Source organism: Syngnathus floridae, chromosome 11 (assembly GCF_059516105.1).
Source record: "Syngnathus floridae isolate MCC-2025c chromosome 11, RoL_Sflo_1.0, whole genome shotgun sequence".
Classification (NCBI taxonomy): Eukaryota; Metazoa; Chordata; class Actinopteri; order Syngnathiformes; family Syngnathidae; genus Syngnathus; species Syngnathus floridae.
Genome location: NC_142423.1, coordinates 8,927,111 through 8,947,385, shown reverse-complemented (window position 1 = coordinate 8,947,385; position 20,275 = coordinate 8,927,111). Strand labels below are relative to the sequence as shown.

Genomic DNA, 20,275 nt, shown 5'->3' with positions numbered 1-20,275 from the left:
ATGTAGAAACACTGGAACTAGCTAGAATACACTTGAGCAAGTAACCCAAAACATCACAACTGGAATCCTCAGGGCAGGAGGTATTGAGGTTGTCGTGATACAAGTTCAGGCTTCAAGGGTTGGACAATACCTGTAGGGAAGTGTGAAGACTGTCCTGAACGTAGGACTTACACTTTGGTGGCGTGCATGGAGGAAGAACCATGGCAGGCGTAAGTAAGTGGCTTTTAATGCCGGGTGCTTGGTCTCTGAAGTAGTTTAGAAGGCTTCATTGCCTCACTTACGAGCCTGTCGTCACATATTACACAGAGCATTTTGCGTAAGTTGAATTGATAGCTTGGAGGTTGGATGGGCTGAGAACCTTGCTGGAAAAAAAAGTTGGCTGCGTGATCATAGAATCAGCAAGCAGTTTAATGCTGGATTATCCTAGAATTGGTGCTGCATAAGAGTTTGCAGAAACCACCAAATAAAAATGTGCACCAAACATGGTTTGAAGGGAAGAGATGGAGGACCCAATTCCAGGAAAGCAAGATTATCCAAATTGTTATTGACCAAAATAAAGACACAGAAGATATGCATACGTTTATTTTACATGCAAATGTAAATTTTCTGTCTGAAATATTTGATAGGCATTCCGAATTGGAGAATTTTTGATGATGGGCTGGTAGAACACAGCAGCCACCTTGCATTTACCTTCTTATGGACTAATGACTCTACATTTGTATCCCCTGGCGGCAAATATTTAGACATGTGGAAGAGAAGCAAAGTGCGTCCTCTGAAGCGTCTCTTTGTGCCCCTGCAACTCGCCCGAATCTTCCCAAGCCTCTCCGTCATTCAAATGGTAAACCGGCAGCACCCTCTCTGAATTCACAGGCTACCATTAACAGTCTGGTCCTGCTCTGCACACTCCGGCCTGGCTCACTGTTTCCCACTACTTTCTCCCAAAACGTAGAAAAAAAAATAAAGGGGGTGAGGGGTGTGTGGGGGAAGCCATTTACCATGAGAAAAGAGAGCCGGGAGGAGAGTTAAAGACTGGAGGTGGCACACTTAATCTGTAATCTGTCTCTGTCATTTCGCCTCCAAGCATATCCGCTCCGGCTTGGTTCTGTCACACACTTCATATAGTATGACTGAAATCAAACCGCCAGTTTTTTTTGGGGGGGGGGGAAATTCAGCCATCAAAGGTAGTTTCACTTTGCAGTATGAAAAGCTTGCTAGGCCTGCCTATTGAAAATGGTCATGTTCGGACAATACGCATTTATGAAGCGTAGATTTTCGATTTACTTTGCATTAACGCTATGTGTGTGCTTGTCTCACAGTTGTAAATTGGAACTGAATCTGGCTTCAAAGCACTGCCAATTAAAATGCTGTTTTTTTTTAATGTAACTAAGTTTAGCGTTGAAAAGTGTTGAGTTTAAATAAGGTTTAACTTGAAATAATTGACATTCTCCAGTACACTACAAAATTAAGTTTTTGCTGAAAATCTAACTAAAAAAAATCATAGAGAGGAAAATGTACTAACAATGTACCGAAAACTGTATTGTAGGATACATATACTGTCAAACTCAATGTCTATTATTGGTAGACCAAATCTTGTCTGATTGCTCCCAAATTTGAAACCAGTGCTGATGCATCAAATTTATGGACTATCCTTCGAAATGAGACCATTTTGGCAAAAGCGGGAGCTGTGTTGCAAAGGTGGACAAAAACTCTATTTTAGGGATTGATCTTCCTTGGCGGAGGAGGTGTACGCTCCACTGCCAAGAGAGTGTCGAAGAACATCTGTGCTGACATGAGGCGACCGCAGGAGATGTGCAAATGGCAGTCCACCATTAAGTCAAGCGGTGGAACTCATGTTAATCTGCAAGCGCCTCTCAAAAACATCCTACTAATTACTTCCCATTCCTCTTACAACGCCCTCCCAGCCCTAAAACCGTCCGCGGGCAAATTTAAAATGGAAGCACTGGCGTGTTCTGCTTGGCTAGCTCGGATTATGAGAAAAGAGAGAAGAGGCGTAGAGGAGCTATCAGGCGGCCATCAACAGGATTTGCATAGAAACCGCAACAGCATCAATATCTGGCATATTATAGTAAATTTTGGCACAATAATTTGAATTTCAATGCAAATAGATATGATGAAAGAAAAAAATTGGCCATTTCAGCTTCATTTCCTGTAAATAATGGCCAAATTTCAAAACGTTTATTTTCTTTTTTTGTCAGATAATAGATGATGTCATTTGTGTGGCATTGTAATGGAACGAAAAGATTTTTCCACCCGCATCATATAGATCATATTTATATATGAGCTACATGCCTCAGTCTCCAGATAATATTGAGTGATGGGCTCACACAGGAAGTGTCATGGAAGTAATTATACTGTAAATAATGTTAGCCCGTGTGTGTGTGCGTGTGTGTCATCGGACTTGATGGCCGAGGGCAGACAGGCATGACATCACATTTCTTCTTCAGTGCATAAGCTGTATTCAAGAAGGGGGGTGGCAAGAGAGCTAGTTTGAAGGGTGTTGACATATGATGCATCATTGCTTCAATGTTATGTTGTGGAGCAATGACTTGAAGCGTCATAGGATTTTTTTTTCTCGAATTTATTGCTAAAATATATTTTGGGAAACACAGTCGTGAATCGTTGGAATGAGATGTTTTGTTTTCATTGGGGGAACAGCGTTTAGGATGAAAAGGGTGACCCGAAACTAACAAATGTGTTCTTTGCAAGAATACACAAGTAAGAGTTGACTTGACTTGACAAGAGACAGTTTTTTACATTAGTGTTTTTACAGTTCTGAGAAACACTTATTGCACACGAATGAATAAACACATTTTGATGAATTAATTTCGGAAAAAATAACAGCTAACAGCTAAATTAATGTCAGTTGATGTAAAATCAAATGGGCTTGATTAAAGAGGCCACATTTGGTCCTCCAGGCATATTCGGCTTCAATATTTTGGCCTATTTCTATTAAACACATTTGCAAGGCACCAATGACGTACTATAAGCTTCATTTTAGGTTATGTAGTTTGTGCAGCTAGCATTTAGTACATGCACTTGTCTATGAAATGTTGGTTGTAGAAACGACACGTTTTGTGCTATCTCCGAAGCATGACAGTAGATCTTGCAAAGATTGAGGTGTTGGTTGGGGTTCAGGAGAAAATGGAGGTTCATGTCTTGAGGTTTGAAATGCACAGCATCGCCAGTGGCCCTACAACATTTGGTGATAAATGTGGCATAGCAAAAAGCCCCCAGAGACTCGGCAAACACTGGGTGGGTTCATTGATTGTGCACCCAGCCTGCCTGTCCCTGCCCCTCATGGCACTGGGGACAAACTAAAGAGGAGGGAAAACCGTGGAATCAGAAAGAGCATTGAAAGCTCACTCTGATAATAATTTGTGTTGGCGGATCGTAACACTTTCCATCTGTGTGTATATGTCAGAGAAGCCATCTCAGAAGACAAAGTCCGCTGTTGTTTTTTCCGATAAACGGGAATTCCACTTGCTTGTTTAGTGTAAGCCTTTTGGGAACCATCTCAAATCATCCACATAAACTCCAAACTGAATGTACCCCACAAGAACTTAACTTCACTTTTGGGATGTCTGAGATTACGTAACATTTTTAGCTTGGTCGGGATATTGTGTGTGCAACCTTTTGAAAGACAGTAACACGATAAAAAGCAATTACTGAATCAAATGTGACATTGAGGAGGAAGTAAATGGAGGTTAAATAGAATGAACATCTTCAATGGACTGGAATGATGGCAGTTGTTCATTTATGTCCCGGTGATGAAGACTAATTCTTTATTAGTTGCTCAGCGTTGTTCGTGTCGTCAATCGTGCGTCACATCTCCATGTTCTCCTGACATTTTAAGGGAAAACGTGTCAATTTTTGAATAACGGCCTAATGGTTGCTTGTCAGTAACATGTTATCTGACAGTCGTGTGTGTGTGTGTGTGTGTGTGTGTGTGTGTGTGTGTGTGTGTGTGTGTGTGTGTGTGTGTGTGGACAGGCTTTGCCAAGCAGGCAATTAAAGCACTTCATTAGAGCTTTGTCAGCTCATCCCATCATCATATGGCAGACAGTGATAAGGGCATTTCATGCTTTTCTCGCTTGCTCCCCTCCGTCTGTCTGTCAGTCTGCAGGGAGCAGATATGCTATCAGAAAACTGACTATTACAGGCCGGCTCGCCACCTTGTACAGGGGCGCACAAACCTATTGCATCACAGCTTGCTTGGGGAAGATGCAACCTAGCGTTCAAATGGAACAGCTGGACTGGTTTTGTGGGAACAGCAGGGGCCATGGGACTGTTTCCCACCCATCCATGATAGAATCTGGAGAGAATCCAGAATCTCCCACCACTCATAATGCTTCGGGTAATGATTAAACGGTTCCTGCTGTTCAACCTTAGAGGGGTCCTGGTTCTTCATCTCCAGTTTTGTCCCAAAATTGTTTGAGCAGAATGGTTGGGATCAAGTTTGTCAAACGTTGAGTCGAATGTACCTTTATGAACCTTGTTTTGCGCATCAGGATTGCTGCAAATATGGCATGTCTGTATTGCATCCGTAGTGTTCTACCAAATACCCCTTAGTGGCTGTCAAGTGTCTTCTTTCAGCACCGTGCATGTTTTGTTTCCTGTTTTATATGTAGTCACTTTCTCCATGCACGTTTGTCTATACACCTGGGTGTCATTTGCAATCGGGCCTGTGTTTGCCCAATTTCGTTGCCAAGTTGTCACAATCAACGCTCATGGATGTGTGTTTTCCACCTGTTTGTTCCTAGTGTTTATATTCACTGTTTGGATTTTAGTTCGTGTTATTTACGCCACCTTTGCTGACTTTCCTCCCTGTGCATGAGCTGCCAGATTTGCAACAGCTGGAAATCAAATTCAATGGTGGAGTAAACTCATCTAGCAATGGAGAGGTGAGCCAAAGTTTATTGCATTGTGTCATCTGCCTGCCTGCCTGCCTGCCTATCCAACTTCTTAGCTAACTAGCTACCTACCTATAATATCATTTATCTATGGAGAATAATTTCTCATGATTCAATGCATACCACATCAAGGATTAGCTATCTACCAAGTTATTAACCAATCTACTTACCTACACATAAAGCTACCTTGTATCTTTCTATGAAAAGGAAATGCTGATTATCCAAAGCATACCACATCACAATATGTCTGTTACCTAAGAGGCCGATAATACTTATACTCTTTGGAGCACTGGGGAGAGCAATGGACCTCTATTGGACCTCTATTTTTGACAGTGAGACAAGTTAGAGGGGTCCTGAATGCTCATAAGTTACATAAGCAAAACAAAAAAATGTCACCATCGACGTCCCCGCATCCTAAATAGCCTCGCATTTGTAGCCCTTTAACCAAATGCAAGGAAAATTATATAACCTCGCTGCGTCATTCATAACGCAAATAGTGAACTGGAAGTAGATTTTATGTATCTACATTGGGTGATCGTGATGCGCTTGGAGAGCATGCATGCAAACAGGGAGCAGGCTGGAGTCGTTGAGCATGGGTGGGGGAAGGGGGGGTCGCCCCGGAGCTGACTTGTGACGCGCCGTTCTACCTCTGCTAGACTAGAGATGTCAGAGCAACTTCCCTCATGTCTGTGTCATCGGTGCAAGTCACACTTGTACACCGCCACATGCCCAAATGAGCAAACACACACATACACACACACACGCACAAATATTTACGCACAGGAAAGCGCAGATGCATCTCATGCATGTGTGAGCGTGCACAGACACACACACACACACACACACACACGATATATTAAATTGCTACAAAGCTCTGTTTTCTAATAATTGCACCAGTGATTTCTGAATTGTGTACATGGACAAACATAGATGCAAGATGGAAGACGACTAAAATTCTTTAACATGACCTGTCACACGAGTCAAACAAATGACGTCAACTTAAAACCACAACATGCAGATAAAGTGACAATCTGGAAGCTAACCAGTTGGTGACGTCAGTGAAGAGGAACTCAAATGTTAATAAAAGTCCTTCATTTGCAAAAGGTTGGCAGTAAATGATGAATAGAAGAGGCCCAAGGGCGGAGCCCTGTGTAACACCAGTGGTAATTGGGGAGGGGTTGGATTTTGAAAGTTTGAACTAAATGTAATGAGAGCAGAAGGACATCTGTTACTTTTATATGTCTCTGTGCTGTGGCTCATAGAGATTGCAAAATCACATACGGTACCAAAAAGTAAAATAAAGTCTAGTGAGATTTTTATATCGTATAATTTGAAGTGGTTGTCAATTCTGAAAGGACACACGATAAAGCCTCAAGAAACCATGTTTGAGGACTGTCGCCGTATATTATTCACCCAAACTGTCCGACTCTCGGGTCATTCAAGGGTAACACTGTCCTTGGAGAGCCCTGGTATAAACTTTACCGCTTTGTAATACATTCTGACTCAAGTGAAACATATATTGCCATCTGCAGTGTATTTGTTATAAGACAGTCACCTGAAATCTCAGTTACTCAGGCATCAAGCTCTCCAGCCGTGCTTGCTCTGTCCATGTGCATCAGTGTGAGCACAGTCGGAATGTATCAGCGTTGTCCAAACAAACTAGGTCATGTCGGGGGGATGTCTCGGAGGCAAACATTTATTTGTATGTTAGCCACGATGGAAGACGTGGTGTGAAGCGTGATGTCAAAAGATCACACAGCCATGCAGGTCCTCTAGCTACTTGACTCAGTCTTCGCTTCAGGAGGTCATTTTTACTTTCACACTTCTGCAAATCTATCAAGCCAGTTTCCACTAAACATGGAGTTTTTTTTGTGAATCGGTTGTGGCATTTTTATTTAAAAAAATGTAGGCTCGAGCATCTCCTTGACCTATGTCGTGTTAAACTAGATAGTTGGATGGATGCTGTGCAAAGGTTAAAAGTCTCCAAAGGTTATTGCCTAACTGTCAAATTACTTCGGTTCCTCGGTCCATGCAGTCCGATAACACAACACCGCCATTATAATCTATAGGTCTTTATTTATTTTTTTGCAGATAACATATATTGCAATCATGCTTTTTCATAGAACACATCTAAAGACATTTATTATATATATATTTTTTTTACATATAATATTTTACATCAGGCCCAAGAAACAGCTAAAAATATACAAAACAATATTCTCTGACTAGACATTTCTATGACATTATTATTATCATCAGCATTATTACGCTATTCTGTTATGATCGTTTGTACAGCGGAGAGAGAGAGATGTGCTTTAGTCTTTCCGAGAATATTATTGCGGAAAACAGCAAATAATACACTTTCTTTTTCTTTTCCATTTTTTTTTTGTTCCACAATGAATCGACAGAAATAAAGAAACAAAAAAAAAATTCAGGTTGTACGGACATTCACAGATACATGTATTACACAGTCCAGTTTACAACATCATTCAAGAGAGAAAACTGCAGATAGTCACTTTGTACAAAAAAAATACATCGAATCCTTCGTCGTCATTTTCATTTACGTACTTGGAAAGAAAATACATAAATAAAAGAGACCTAACGGGACGGATTCAACCTGATTCCTGTCGCATTTAGCTGCCACAGAAGCAAATAGTATCATCAATATTTATTCATTTTTTAATTCTCTTTCTTTACAGTAATAAGATAAGACAAGCTATCATTTATTCCTATTGCCGTGCAAACTTGATATGTAATAATAGGTTTTCCTTTAGCCTACGAAAAGGACTCGCCAGTATTTAGACAGATTCCAACCTCGATCGTCATTTATCATTATGAGAAATGATGTGCACAAAGAAAACGCACGCACGCATGTGTCCACACACACATACACACATAAGATTTGGATTTGTTGTCCAAAGATCCCAGTTTAAATGTTTTTAGAGAAGGAGAAATTTTAATTACCGTGTATTTCCTCAAACAGTGGCCGTACAACAAATGCCACTTGAGATAAATAATCATCTTCCTCAAATACGCGGACATTAAAAAATGAGCTAAACCTATTTGAACTTTGTTGCAAACCAAAACAGCAATACCTACTGAAGCACATAAACAGTCTCTCAGAAGCCTAAAGAAAACGAAATAGTAACTTCCTCAAATATGTGGTCATTCCTCTATTTGACGCCGTAAGACAAATAAACGCCTTTTTCCCATTGGGAAAAAAAGGGTAATTATTATTATAATTATTTCAGTCGACTCTGTTCACGCTGTGCCATTTGATCTCTGTTGCTAACCAAATCAGCAGCATCTACCGAGATAACAATCAAATCTCATGTTAACTTCAGGTGGGGTCTTTAACGACAACTAACATTGGAGCAGACTATGATAGTTTCTCACACCATAATGGTGTGCAGTCCTGTTCTTTTATACCGACACGCCGTCTTTTAATTGACTGATAGTCACGCCATAGTGCCGACATGCGGCCACACTACAATGTTGTTATAAGAATTTATTAGTTCCACCCAGTCTTTGCCCTGATTTGAGCTGTTTAATAGTATTGATATAAATTAAATTCTCATCTATCATTGTTTAATATTACTGGGAAAAAATATATTTGTTTGAATAAAGGCCTCTCTGCTAATAAACATTTCTCCCTCATATGTGGCCATTTAATTGAGGAGCTACGGTAGACGTCTTTTTAATTTATAATATATACTTATATTACTGCTTCAGTGTACCTTATCCGGGAGCATTTGGTCACATCCACCTTTGTTCCTGAGGAGTCAGTTACTAAATACTGTATAGTTACTGTACTGGTTGTCATAGAAACCTATGCTATAATCGGTCATAGCTTCTCTGTCATTTAAGCTTATTGTTCGAATACGCGTTCACACGGGATGCTCGTAGGATTATAGTACACGATGGGATGTTGCCATGATTGACAGTCTGCTAGGGGTGATCACATGCTGTTAGTAAGTTTGCAAGTGTACCTGTAATAATCAAACCGTTGTGTGTGCTTGTTTGGTCCTTCTCTGTCTCAAATATACAAAACTACCTCAAAGTTATTTTTCAAAAAGAAAGGATTCCAACAACACACTGTACATAGTTATTGTTCTTCAGAAAAACAAGACAAAACTGTCAACAGTGATGACAGTTTTTGCTAGATATTCTACTGAAGTATATATATCTTTTTTATTCTTAATCTTTTTTTGTCATAGGTTTCAAACTCGTACTACAAACTGTACTTGTGCTTTTTGAATGTATAAGCCCCCAGACACGGCTGGTAAACAGTTGAAATGAAATAGTCTGGATCTATTATATTTGGCCCCATTCGCATTCCACGTCCATATATTTCCATTTAATTTCTCACCTAAAACATGGCCTCTATTTTATGTATTTACTTATTTTACAAGCAAAAATGTATTGAACCCGATAGTTCTAAATGTATATGTGAAGCGCTTTGTTACAGCTTTGGCGGTTATGAAATGCGCTATATAAATAAAGTATTATTTTATTTTATTGTATTGTCTTTGTACAGTTATTGTTGTCTAAACTATCAATGCAGGCCTTCAAAATTTAAAACAATATCTTTTAATGTAGTTTTACTTTCTAACTTATATTTCTCTTGTTAAAATGTTTTTTTTTTGCATAATGAACTTTATAAGTACACAACACGTTGGCTGGGTAGTTTCCTCCGTATGATACAACAAGAAAATAAAAAAAAAAAAAGATTTCATAATTACAATAATAACAATAAATGCGGTAAGGTTGGTCTCACGTGTCCCCGGGAGGTAGGTGAATGAAAGCAGACGTAGACGTCTGGTGGTCGTTCCCAACCTTGATTCCGCTTCTCTTGGGGCGTGTTTGGAGCCCGACGGAGAACCGCTGAGACAGGAGAGAAGCTCGCGAGGTTTTAGATGTACGCCTCCTCAGTGGCGGGGTTCTGACTTTCCGTCTGTTGCTCCGGACCGTTTTCCTGAGCCTTCACCAGCACCACCGGCTTGATCATCATCCTCAGACGCTGCCGAGGCAGGACGATGACACAATGGAAGAAAACAGTCTTGATTTGTTTGACTCCTTTCATTTAGTCACATCCATCTATCCTTCTTTACGTGTGCCATCGAACCATCTGATCCATCCCTATTAGATTCCTGGCACATAAGCCAAACTCACCCTTGAAATCCCAAAAAATCATCATCCTTCTCATCATCAGCACCATTTAAGTAAAGCCGCATGACGAGAGGCTCCATGGCCTCATCTGAATTTTGCGTGCAGCACTTGTGAGCTGTAATGTGCCATTTGATTGCTACAATTAAGACAATCAGCTGCCACTGCGCCTCCCGACACCTGCACGTCGCCGCCGACAGCCTCTGTAATTAGCATCCATTTCCTGCCACACTACTGAATGTCAAACTCCGCCACCAAAAACAGCTTATACATTGGAGCTCCCAATGCACATCCTAATGTATGTAATGATATGCCCAAAAATCTCAACTGCAGTTTGAATGGTGACATGCCTAATACTGCAGTTCAATCATCTGCATACAATCGACACTCATTTCAAATAGTTGCACAGAACTCATTACAATCTCCATTTTAGTACAAATGTTTTTATCTTGTGCTCGGCTTCTCGTGGCACTTATCCCATCTTCACGCCACATGCCCACGTTTGCTTATTGCAATAGTGTTGTGTTGCGCTGCTCCGTTAATACACTAAATCGCATTATGCAAAGCTGTGGCACTTCAGTATAGCGTGTGAAGAGTCTAAACTCGAGCTCGGGCGGTATTTTTTAGATTCTCAAAATGTATGTGTGTGTGAGGGGGGAAGCTAGGTCAGTCAAAGTTTGCATTGTAATGCACTTAAAACGCTAAGTATAGTATTACGGTGTATCCAAAATGTATTCACAGTGCTTCAGTGCTTTTTCTCCATTTTACTTCACAATCTTATTACAAAATGGATTTTTCTTTTCCCGGTAACATATTGCTTTGATCATCAACTAAATAGAGCCAAGTATCTTCACTGTGTAAGCCTCAATACTATTTGCCTCAAGCATTTTGAATGTTTCACTTTTAATTTCATGGCTCACGCTGCAATTATTAGATAAGCAACGTTTCTCGTCCCCAAAGCCCCACCCCAGTGTGAACAACACATGAAAAAGAGACAAAAGCCAGACGGAGCGTTACCTCTTTGTAAGTGCCTTTGAGTGTCAGGAACATGTAGCCCATGTAGCCAGGGATGAGGACCATGGAGGAGAGCGCCATTAACCAGCCGACACCCTGGCCCCAGGCTGGGAACACATAGTCACCCAAGGTGAGGGGTACCATCTGTACCGCACTGAACAGGAACACACCCTGCAAATGAGACACCGGGGTACGAATGTCATCGTCCGCATCCTCACACGTACGAAATGCAATTGAGGAACTTTTAAATCTCAAGTTTGTCTCTGAAGGACACCTTTAATTGGTCAAAACAACACCAAAATGGTCACTTCTATCCAACATAGAGGTCTGTTTTATTGTGATAATTGATTTTTCAGGTTGCAGAGTTAAACTGCCCTTTGAAGAATCTGCAGGAAGTTCAAGAACCAAAACTTGGTTTGAAGAAGGGAAAGCCCTCAAAATGGCATACACCGGTTTGGAAAATCTACAAAACACACCTGTCAGCCATGTTGAAATATTTTTGACAAAGTATTTGAATGAAAGTGTTTCAAAAGAAGATTTAGCATTACATACCATTATGCACTAGCGAGCTTGGTAGTGCATTATGCCAGGTACGGCAAAAGCAGGTTGTTACTCTAACTTTTGTAGCACATTACACTGTGCTATATAAAATAAATATAATACATGTTAAAAATGTAACCTTAAGCCGGAGTGTGTTTGGTTTACAGAAATCTGAACTCATCGGAGTGTATCATTAGCCTATGCAAGTGCTTTAGTAAAGTCATAGGTATGGTAAATATTAGCGTGAAGCACACTGGTCATTATATGGAATAATTAAATGCTAAAGAGTAGGTAAATAAGTAGTGTAGTCATGACTCTTTTGAGGCTTTGGCTGTTTGTACGTACCGCCACAATGAGCGGTGTGAATACAACCCAGCAGGCCTTCCACCACATACAAGGACGGTGACCGATCATTTCCTCAATATTGTCGTAGAACTTATTCACCCCTGCAAAACATTAAACCATTGTGATCACCTCAGAATCTCCCTAAATTAAATGTTCCCCTTATTAAAAGTATGCCTCACCATAGAACCATGAAATGGAGGTGCACTCGAAGAAAACGAGGAACAGCAGACACATCCCGCTGGCTGAGTAGTAGTCAAAGAGCTTAAACACATACAGGCCACCCTGCAGAATAGGACGCAAGAGGATGTCGATGAGGGAGGGGGCAGGAATGAAATCGTAACATAAACGAAGGCAATTAGGTTGTGCGGGCAAGTAGCAGGCCATCCGAGTGGAATGACATCGAGAGAGTGATGTCTCGTTGGTAAGGACATGACATCTCTGCACCGATGTCCTTAGAAGGTCCATCTCAACTGGACTCGAATGCTCATAAATTCCTTGGAAGCTTTTGTTCAGCATCGTTTCCTTTGGCGCCTGTGTCCTACTTTTCCTTTTCGGACTTGTTGTTGCGCATTCCAGTTGACTTTGGAAAAGAGTCAGCCTGGACTACTTGCCAGAGAATCACCAGATTGCTGGGTTTAATACCTGGGTGATGTTGGACAGTCCAATGATGTAAGAGACGAGGCAGACGACGGCGATGAAAATCTCGCGCCGCTTCCGTAGAATGTGAGGGAACTCGTCTACCAGTGCGGTGATGAAACCTTCCACCGTGCAGAACTGGAGGAGTAGCACATTCAATTATTTTTCATGTTAACTCTTTTGTAATGGTCACTTAAGGTTCTGACAGTACCTGGCTGTCGATTCCCAACATCAGTAGCATGGAGAAGAAGAGGATGGCCCACAGAGGGGAGATTGGCAGCTGGGTGACAGCCTCGGGATAAGCCAAAAATGCCAGACCAGGTCCTTCAAACAAACATTGAACATTGTCTGATTTTACTTCAGAATAATTTGTTTAAAAGTTTTTTCGGCTTAAGTGTAATTAAAGTGCTGCAACTATAAGGCAAGATAATAAAAACTAAAATAAGTAAGAAAGAGGAAGCTAACAATAACTCCAAAGCGTCCTTGGGGGTGCTGAATGTCAAACTCGACTTGAGGATTTACAAAGGATGGGAAGATTTGCAAAATCACTGCGTAATTTTTTTTTTTCCTAATTAACCCAGAAATCAAAACCCAGAGACAATTTTTCCCCTTTCTGACTCAAAGAATAACACATCTAGCGAATTCAAGAGCTAATTATTTGCACGGCTCCGAGTGTCTGTTGCCTTTGCTGATTGTCGCCATCGAGCGTCAACATTGATTGCAATTACCTGAGGCTGCCACATCAGCAATGGGTCTCTTTGTCACGTTGGCCATGAATCCCACAATGGAGAAGATGACAAAGCCGGCGAACATGCTGGTGAAGGAGTTGATGCAGCAGACAATGACAGAATCTCTGTCGGGAGGGAGACAAAGCACAAGGCGGCCATTGTCACGCCGATATCAATTCCTTATCATCCCGTCACACATTGGTGAGCGGGATGGCGGCGGCGGGGAGCAATTGGGTGGGCACCCATTTTGCATCCATTGCTAAAGGAGCGGCCGCTTATTTTGAACCCCGTTCTTTTTGAAATGACAGTTAAAAATCCAACGTTGGGATGCTGACTTGTGCGGTTAAAACACAAACGAGGTTCAAAGAAGAAGTTTGAAAGCAGCACAGCAAAAAGAATTAAACAATTTTAAAAACTGCACACAATACAGTCATAGTTCAGTTCTGTTCCTCAAGGAATTGGGGGTGGAACAAAATATTCATATGTCCATAATATGTTTATTATTTTTGGCACAGGATCTGCGTGCCGACGCTCATCAATAATCTCTTCAAACTGTGAGTTCAATACTTATAAGTTGCTTATTGTCAATATCGACCCTGGAAAATGTGTTTCAATATCAAAATTTAACCTGGTATTTAAACTAAGTCGGTAACCAGTGGTTATTCACATAAAATCCAACAAATGAGTGTATAATAACCGTACCTGTATACGTTGTTGTTGAAGGGGTTGTAGCTACCCAGTGCGATCAGAGAGCCCAATCCCAGTCCGTAGGAAAAGAAGATCTGAGTTGCAGCATCCAACCAAACCTGACTCGCAGTGAAGAAAACAAAGTCATGACAAAATAGTATTCGTAACTTTAATCTCGTACATATAGAGCTTTCTTAGGGTGTTTTTATTGTGTCTATGGAACTCTGTTGGTTGAAGTCTAACGTTTCCCAAATTGGTGGGGAAAAAAAATGTAGCATGGAAATAAATAGTAATACCAAAATTTGACGAAACTGAAATGAGGCAATACTCCATTGCAAAATGTTATATTCTCAGAAGCAAAACAACAGTGCAACGCCTGTACCTCAGACTCTTTCAGTTTTTCAAAGTCTGGCGTGATATAAAAGAGGATTCCATCCATAGCGCCAGGCAGACTGATGCCGCGACAAAAGAGGATGAACAGCATAAAGTATGGGTACGTGGCTGAGAAGTACACCACCTGAGAAGGACAGAGAGTCATTGTTAGACCATTCGGTTGTTTTCCTTGTTACAAGAAATTACGAATGAATTAAATGGTTTCAATCATTTTTGATTCTTGGATGGCAGCAAACAAGTCCGTCTGTAAATGTAATGCTGTCAGTGCTTGCTTTGAAAAAGGAAACTAAAATCCAAGAGAAAAGTAAAAAATCCTGTCCATTTTCTCGTTCAAGAAGAATAACCAATAGAGGAACAGGACTCTACCATTTGCTCTTGGGCAAGGGGATGGTCCGCGACACTATTCAGTAAATTCCTCTCACTATAAATTTCTAGGTGCACCAATATAAAATGGCCCCACAAAATTTAATTGTGCTTTTTGTGCTCGCCGGAGGAGAGGTAATAAAATCAACGTAATGCATATGGCAGAGCAGATTTGGCGTTAGAACGATTATACGCTTTAACGGTTTTTATGACACTATGCCACAACAGTTAAACCAACACAGTCTCAAATTGGACAATTGAAGGGTAAAGTGAAGTTACGTAATCCCCTTCTACCCCCAAATCCCCCCAACCCCCGGGCACAATAATCCGACGTGTCACAGTGACAGCTCGGCGACCTTGAGCGATGAATCGAGCGTCTTGTTTGCGGCGAAACGACGCAAGCTAAATGCTTCCTTTGTGCTTCGTCCTCGGACACTGACTCACTTTGCCGGTCCAGCTGACCCCCTTCCAGATGCAGAAATAGACCAGCACCCAGGCGATGGCCAGAGTGATGGCCAGGGGGAGCCTGACCTCTCCAGGTTTTTCCAGGCCGTCGGTCAGCTGGTGCATGTTGCGTCTGCAAGGGGAAAGGGGTGAAGGTTCTCTTTTACTGTATGGAAGAGGATTTTGATTTGTAGTAAGCTTACATTCTATATGGAAAATCCCAAGAAAGTACCGATTCAAATTTGGTATTTACAAATTTCTGTAATTTAGGGTTACTATACCAACCCCTAACACCATCCCCTGACTTAACCCTAATAACACCAACCTTAACCCTAACAACCCTAACTTTAACCCTCACAACTCTAACCTTAACCCTAACAATTCTAACCTTAACCCTAAAAACCCTAACCTTAACACTTACAAGCCTAATCTTAACCCTTACATCCCCCTTAATACTAACAACCCTAACCTTAACACTAACAAACCTAACCGTAACCCTAACAACCCTATCCTTAATCCTTACAACCCGAGCCTTAACCCTAACAACCCTAACCTTAGCCACTATTTTCTCTTCTTTCTTTTTTTTTTTTGCTGTGGGGGTGCTCCTGATGAGCGCGTGACAAATGATTAACACCTCATTAGTCATGCCTTCCGTCTTTGTTTCTTTTTCCACGGGTGAGCTGGGTTTTTTATGTATCAGGTTGGACACACAAAATGGTGTCAACTCTTTCTGTGTAATTATATTTTCTTCTCATCCAAAAGAATAATGATTACCAATGCAGTTTTACCTTCTGGTCATCCATGAAAACTTCAAAATCAAATCTGAGTTTGTCTTCTGGTAGCCATTGAGCAAAATTAGGATGAGCTAACTATGCTGATATCATGCATCAAGTTTGACTTTTGAGGCAAATACGTATTTCTATTTATTGTTGGTTGCACTCCAAATTGGGCCATTTTTGACATGGATCAATGTAATTGATATTCAAAGAATTACATTGTTCATACATTGATCAGCAAGCTCATTTACCACATGGCAGTTAGTTCCATTTCCTGCTCTATGGTTCATTACAAATTTCCCATTTGGTTATCCATAGCATAATTTTTAGAAGAATTTCTCCAGAATTCAAAAGTAGCATTTTAAACGCTCACTGAGCAGAAGTCTCACATGTTTTGTTCTGTACCGAGACTTTAATGTCCAACTTACTCCCAGAACTCCACCACGGCGCTAGTGAGGTTCCTGGTATCAGCGATGCTATAGTTGGTGTAGCAGTTCTCTGTGTTCCAGGAATTACCACAAGTCTGCCATGGCAGTTCCTGGAGAGAGCGAGAGAGAGAGAGGGAGAGAGAGAAGGAGAGGAAAAAAAAGATCTTTTGACTTGGAACTGCACTTTCCCACCTCCGGGTCCAATTCTGTGTGCCAAGTCCATGATAGTCTTTGGGGGCTTGGGGGATAGGGGAGACATTGCGATTTCATGCTTCCCTCTAAAAACGGGATGACTCATCGCCAGATTGCATTTATCAATCGCTTGTGTAAAGCGCTAATTATGTGGGAAAGGAAGCAATAAATGTCATAGTCCCTTTAAGGCTTTACAACCTTTTTGTGTGTGTTTTTTTTTCTCATGCAGCCTATGGTACTCCTGAGTAATGTCAGGATTTTACATTGCCGTTGATTTGATTCAAAAAAGATACTCACTGTTGTGAAGGAATTGTACAGATAGTAAATAGCCCAGGAAATGATGACAATATAATAAATGTTAAGCCAGAAGGAGAGAACAGCAGCGGCCAGACCGACACCTGAAACAACACACAGGATTTTCAATGAAATACAATTTTTGAGACATTTTAGAAGACATATTGAAACTTTTATTTTTTATTTTTTTATGAATAATACACTTCATTACCTTTTTGGACATTCGGCATGAACAAATCTTATTTTATGTTATTGGTCTACAATCATATTTGGTAAAAAAAAAAACAACAACAGTATGAAGAAGATAAACAGCTTGTGTTTCCTTTTTTCTGTCTTACCTTTGAACATAGGTGCCAGCTTCCACACTCCGAGCCCCCCAATAGACGTGTACTGACCAAGAGCCGTCTCCAGAAGGAAGAGGGGCATGCCAGCAAATATCAAGGTCAAAAAGTAGGGAATCAAGAAGGCTCCTGAATGAGAGGTAAAATAAAAAAGGGAGGGAGGGTTCAATGATGGGAACTACAAATGATTGACATTCAACAGCCTATATTCCAGACGTATAAAAGGAAAAAGAAAAAAATGGGCGAATTCAGCACAGGATGCCTTTGCGTAATTACGCACGGCTACTCATTTGGATTTTAAGCGAAATGGAATCCCGATATTGGTTCCTTTGGAATGAAAAACGAGTCCTGATTACCTCCGCCATTCTTTCCACACAAATAAGGAAATCTCCACACGTTCCCGAGTCCAATTGCGTATCCCACACACGAGAGCAAGAAGTCAAATTTCCCGCCCCACGTCTCTCGCTCGGGTAAGTCCTTTTTGCTCTTCTGCACCTTCACCACAAGCGTTTTGGGTTTGTCGTTGGCCGTGTTCGTCGGCGCCTCGCTCACGGTCTCCGTGAGGACGTGGCCGTCCGACGCTTTGGTCCCGTTCGTGGCCATGCTCGCGTCGACGACGAAGGAAAGAGGAGGAGGAGGAGGAAGGGTACCACTTCAGCAGCACCGGTTCGGGTCGCGCAGCTTCTCCGTCCCCCCGGTTCACTGTCGGAGGAATGCGTAAAATGTTCATTCAACTCACAAGAAATATATTCCACTTCCGCGTGGATTCGAATGCGTTACTTTGCTTTAATTGTGGGAAAAAACAAAAAACTGCTTTATTAACGCAATAAACTTGTCACGGTGTAGCAGCGAGCGCTTGCGTGCAGAGAAATGTGCAGGTTGTTCTCTAAAAAGCAATTTAGGAGCCAGACGCGACGCTTATGGTAGCGATAATTCTCTGGATTTACACGCGGAAAACACAACAAACATGGAAAAAGATAATCAAATCCAGAGCAATAATGAAAAATCATACAAGTGTACGGTGATTTTGGAGCAGTTTTTCTTTTTTGTCCTTCGCCGTGAAATAAACGCACGAGCGGGTGAGTGCGCGCAATTACGCACGAGTGTTGAATCTTTTCCTCTTCGAAGGGCTCACATTTATATCTGTGTTTTGATATCTTTATACTCAACATAACACTCCTTTTCTACAAAACAGGGGATTTAAAAATTCGTAGGACATTTATTGGTTATTATAAAAATAAAAAATCTAGCACAGTAAATCATTAAGAAAAACAGTGCGATACTTACAGTTGACTATTAAGTCTTCCTGATGAAAATAAATCCCAAGAAGTAATTCCTTGCACTTTTTTTGTGCGTCTTGAGTAGAAATTTTCGCATTCGATCCGCTCGCTGCAGTAATGATCCGGAGGGTGGAGGATGGACGGATGGATGGAAGAAGAAGAAGGAGGGATAGATGGAAGGACGGCGAAAGGGGGTGTGCGCTGCTGTCCTTAAAGGAGTGGTGCTGAAAGAGAGGCAGCCAGCAGACGAGAAGACGCGAGGAGAAGGAGCCGTCTGACTTGGAGCGAGCAGGGGCGTAGCGATGCGCAGCGCGGCCTCATCCACATAGTTGGTTGAGCCCCCTCCTCCTCCACTCACTCACACACGCGCGCACACACTCACAGCGACTAGTCCAACATGTCCAGTGTGGATGGATGGCATCCAGCGGATCCAGGAGAAGAGCATCTTCCTGTCCCAACGTTTTATATCCTTTCTCACCTCCTCTTTTTTTTCTCCTCCAACTCTCTCTCTCTTTATCTTTCTCTCACTCACTCACTCTCATTCACTCGCTCTCTCACTCACTCCCTGACTCACCCAAAGGACAATTGATGCCTTATATTCCATCCAACCTGATCATTTGTCTATTTGTTGCAACAGTTTAATTGATCAAGTGTTGAAAGTGAATCCCAAAGTTCTCATTTCATTAACAGGTGGAGTAATAGTTGTGCCCATGTGTGTAAATGTTCACACTTGCACTTGTTTACACACACAAAAAAGAAAGCTAAAAGAATGCGATGCTGTTCTTGCCATATTTGAAATAGTTACTATTCTAATTATGACTTTAAGGCGCTTATAAGAAGAAGTGCATAAATGTGTATATATATATATATATATATATATATATATATATATATATATATATATATATATATATATATATATATATATATATATATATATATATATATATATATTGTCCACATTTCCATGTACGGACGCATTTTTTTCCCCCGAGCATCATGTCACCTGTGGCCCTTGTGTGACGGGTGAATGTGACACAGAGGGCCCCAGCTGTCAGCCTTGGTGTTTGCCTTTAACCAGACTCTATTACCACCACCTCCTTCTGTAATTACAAGCTCCAGTGCACACAGGCTTGCCGTCAGGTGGGGGCTACCAGCGCCACCAGCTCTCTCGCCCTAGCCCAGTCGTATCCACAACTGCCCCCCTCCGCTGCTCTGCCGCAGGCCAACAGGAGGCGCTTTTGCAGGAGTGAAACGCACCAATCAGACTGTTGGGACCAGCAACGATTTTTTTTTCGGAGTATCACAAAACGGTTCGCTCACCCGTAATTGGCTTGCCATCTGGGCGTCGCTACGGCAGTTGGGTGCAGCTCACTACTTGGCATGTGCAGAAAAAGAGGAAAAAAATCTTTTTAGATTACTATGTGACCAAATTCAGCCAAGAATAGCACTGAAATTCAGCTGATCATATTAAAAAAACTGCATACTATATCCCCTGATAACCCAACATTTCCAAATAATAGCCAAGTTCCCTGAGGTCAAGCGACGTACTAAAAAAATAGGCTAAATGTTCATACTGGGACAGTGACATGAAAATACAAAATCATGTCTCATTGGTGCGCTAATCCCCTACTCATTGTCCACATTCAGCGCAAAAACTCCCCTTTTCGAATATTCCATGGAGGGGAGGTTCATTTTGGAAGACGTGGTATGAGAT

General features: G+C 41.4%; 1 protein-coding gene and 1 long non-coding RNA gene across 2 annotated transcripts in view; one reads left to right on the top strand and one right to left on the bottom strand.

Moving 5' to 3' along the window:
* LOC148390903 (uncharacterized) overlaps positions 1-19,436 on the top strand; it is a 38,378-nt gene extending 18,942 nt beyond the window's left edge. The window contains exons 3-5 of the long non-coding RNA XR_015861229.1: positions 17,288-17,418; positions 17,662-17,748; positions 18,644-19,436. This is a non-coding gene — a long non-coding RNA (uncharacterized LOC148390903). The remainder of the gene's footprint in view (positions 1-17,287; positions 17,419-17,661; positions 17,749-18,643) is intronic.
* Positions 6,988-18,999, bottom strand: slc6a1b (solute carrier family 6 member 1b). The gene is made up of 15 exons (XM_088389263.1): positions 18,566-18,999; positions 17,635-17,980; positions 17,276-17,407; positions 16,941-17,041; positions 16,452-16,561; positions 15,248-15,380; positions 14,430-14,564; positions 14,063-14,166; positions 13,361-13,485; positions 12,844-12,956; positions 12,639-12,770; positions 12,176-12,278; positions 11,997-12,097; positions 11,115-11,282; positions 6,988-9,951 (listed from the first exon to the last, which is right to left on the bottom strand). The coding sequence occupies exons 2-15, from the start codon at positions 17,879-17,881 to the stop codon at positions 9,844-9,846; spliced, it is 1,812 nt and encodes a 603-aa protein (XP_088245389.1). The 5' UTR covers positions 17,882-17,980; positions 18,566-18,999; the 3' UTR covers positions 6,988-9,843.
* Positions 19,437-20,275: the final 839 nt, after the last annotated feature.

What these genes read in the sequence shown, in the direction of transcription:
- slc6a1b (XM_088389263.1), bottom strand. Translation starts at nt 17,881, where the DNA reads ATGGCCACGAACGGGACCAAAGCGTCGGACGGCCACGTCCTCACGGAG. An exon ending in GCTGGCACCTATGTTCAAAG is followed by an intron (nt 17,042 to 17,275) that starts GTAAGACAGAAA and finishes GTGTTGTTTCAG; the next exon opens with GTGTCGGTCTGGCCGCTGCT. An exon ending in GACTGTCCAACATCACCCAG is followed by an intron (nt 12,279 to 12,638) that starts GTATTAAACCCA and finishes CCTATTCTGCAG; the next exon opens with GGTGGCCTGTATGTGTTTAA.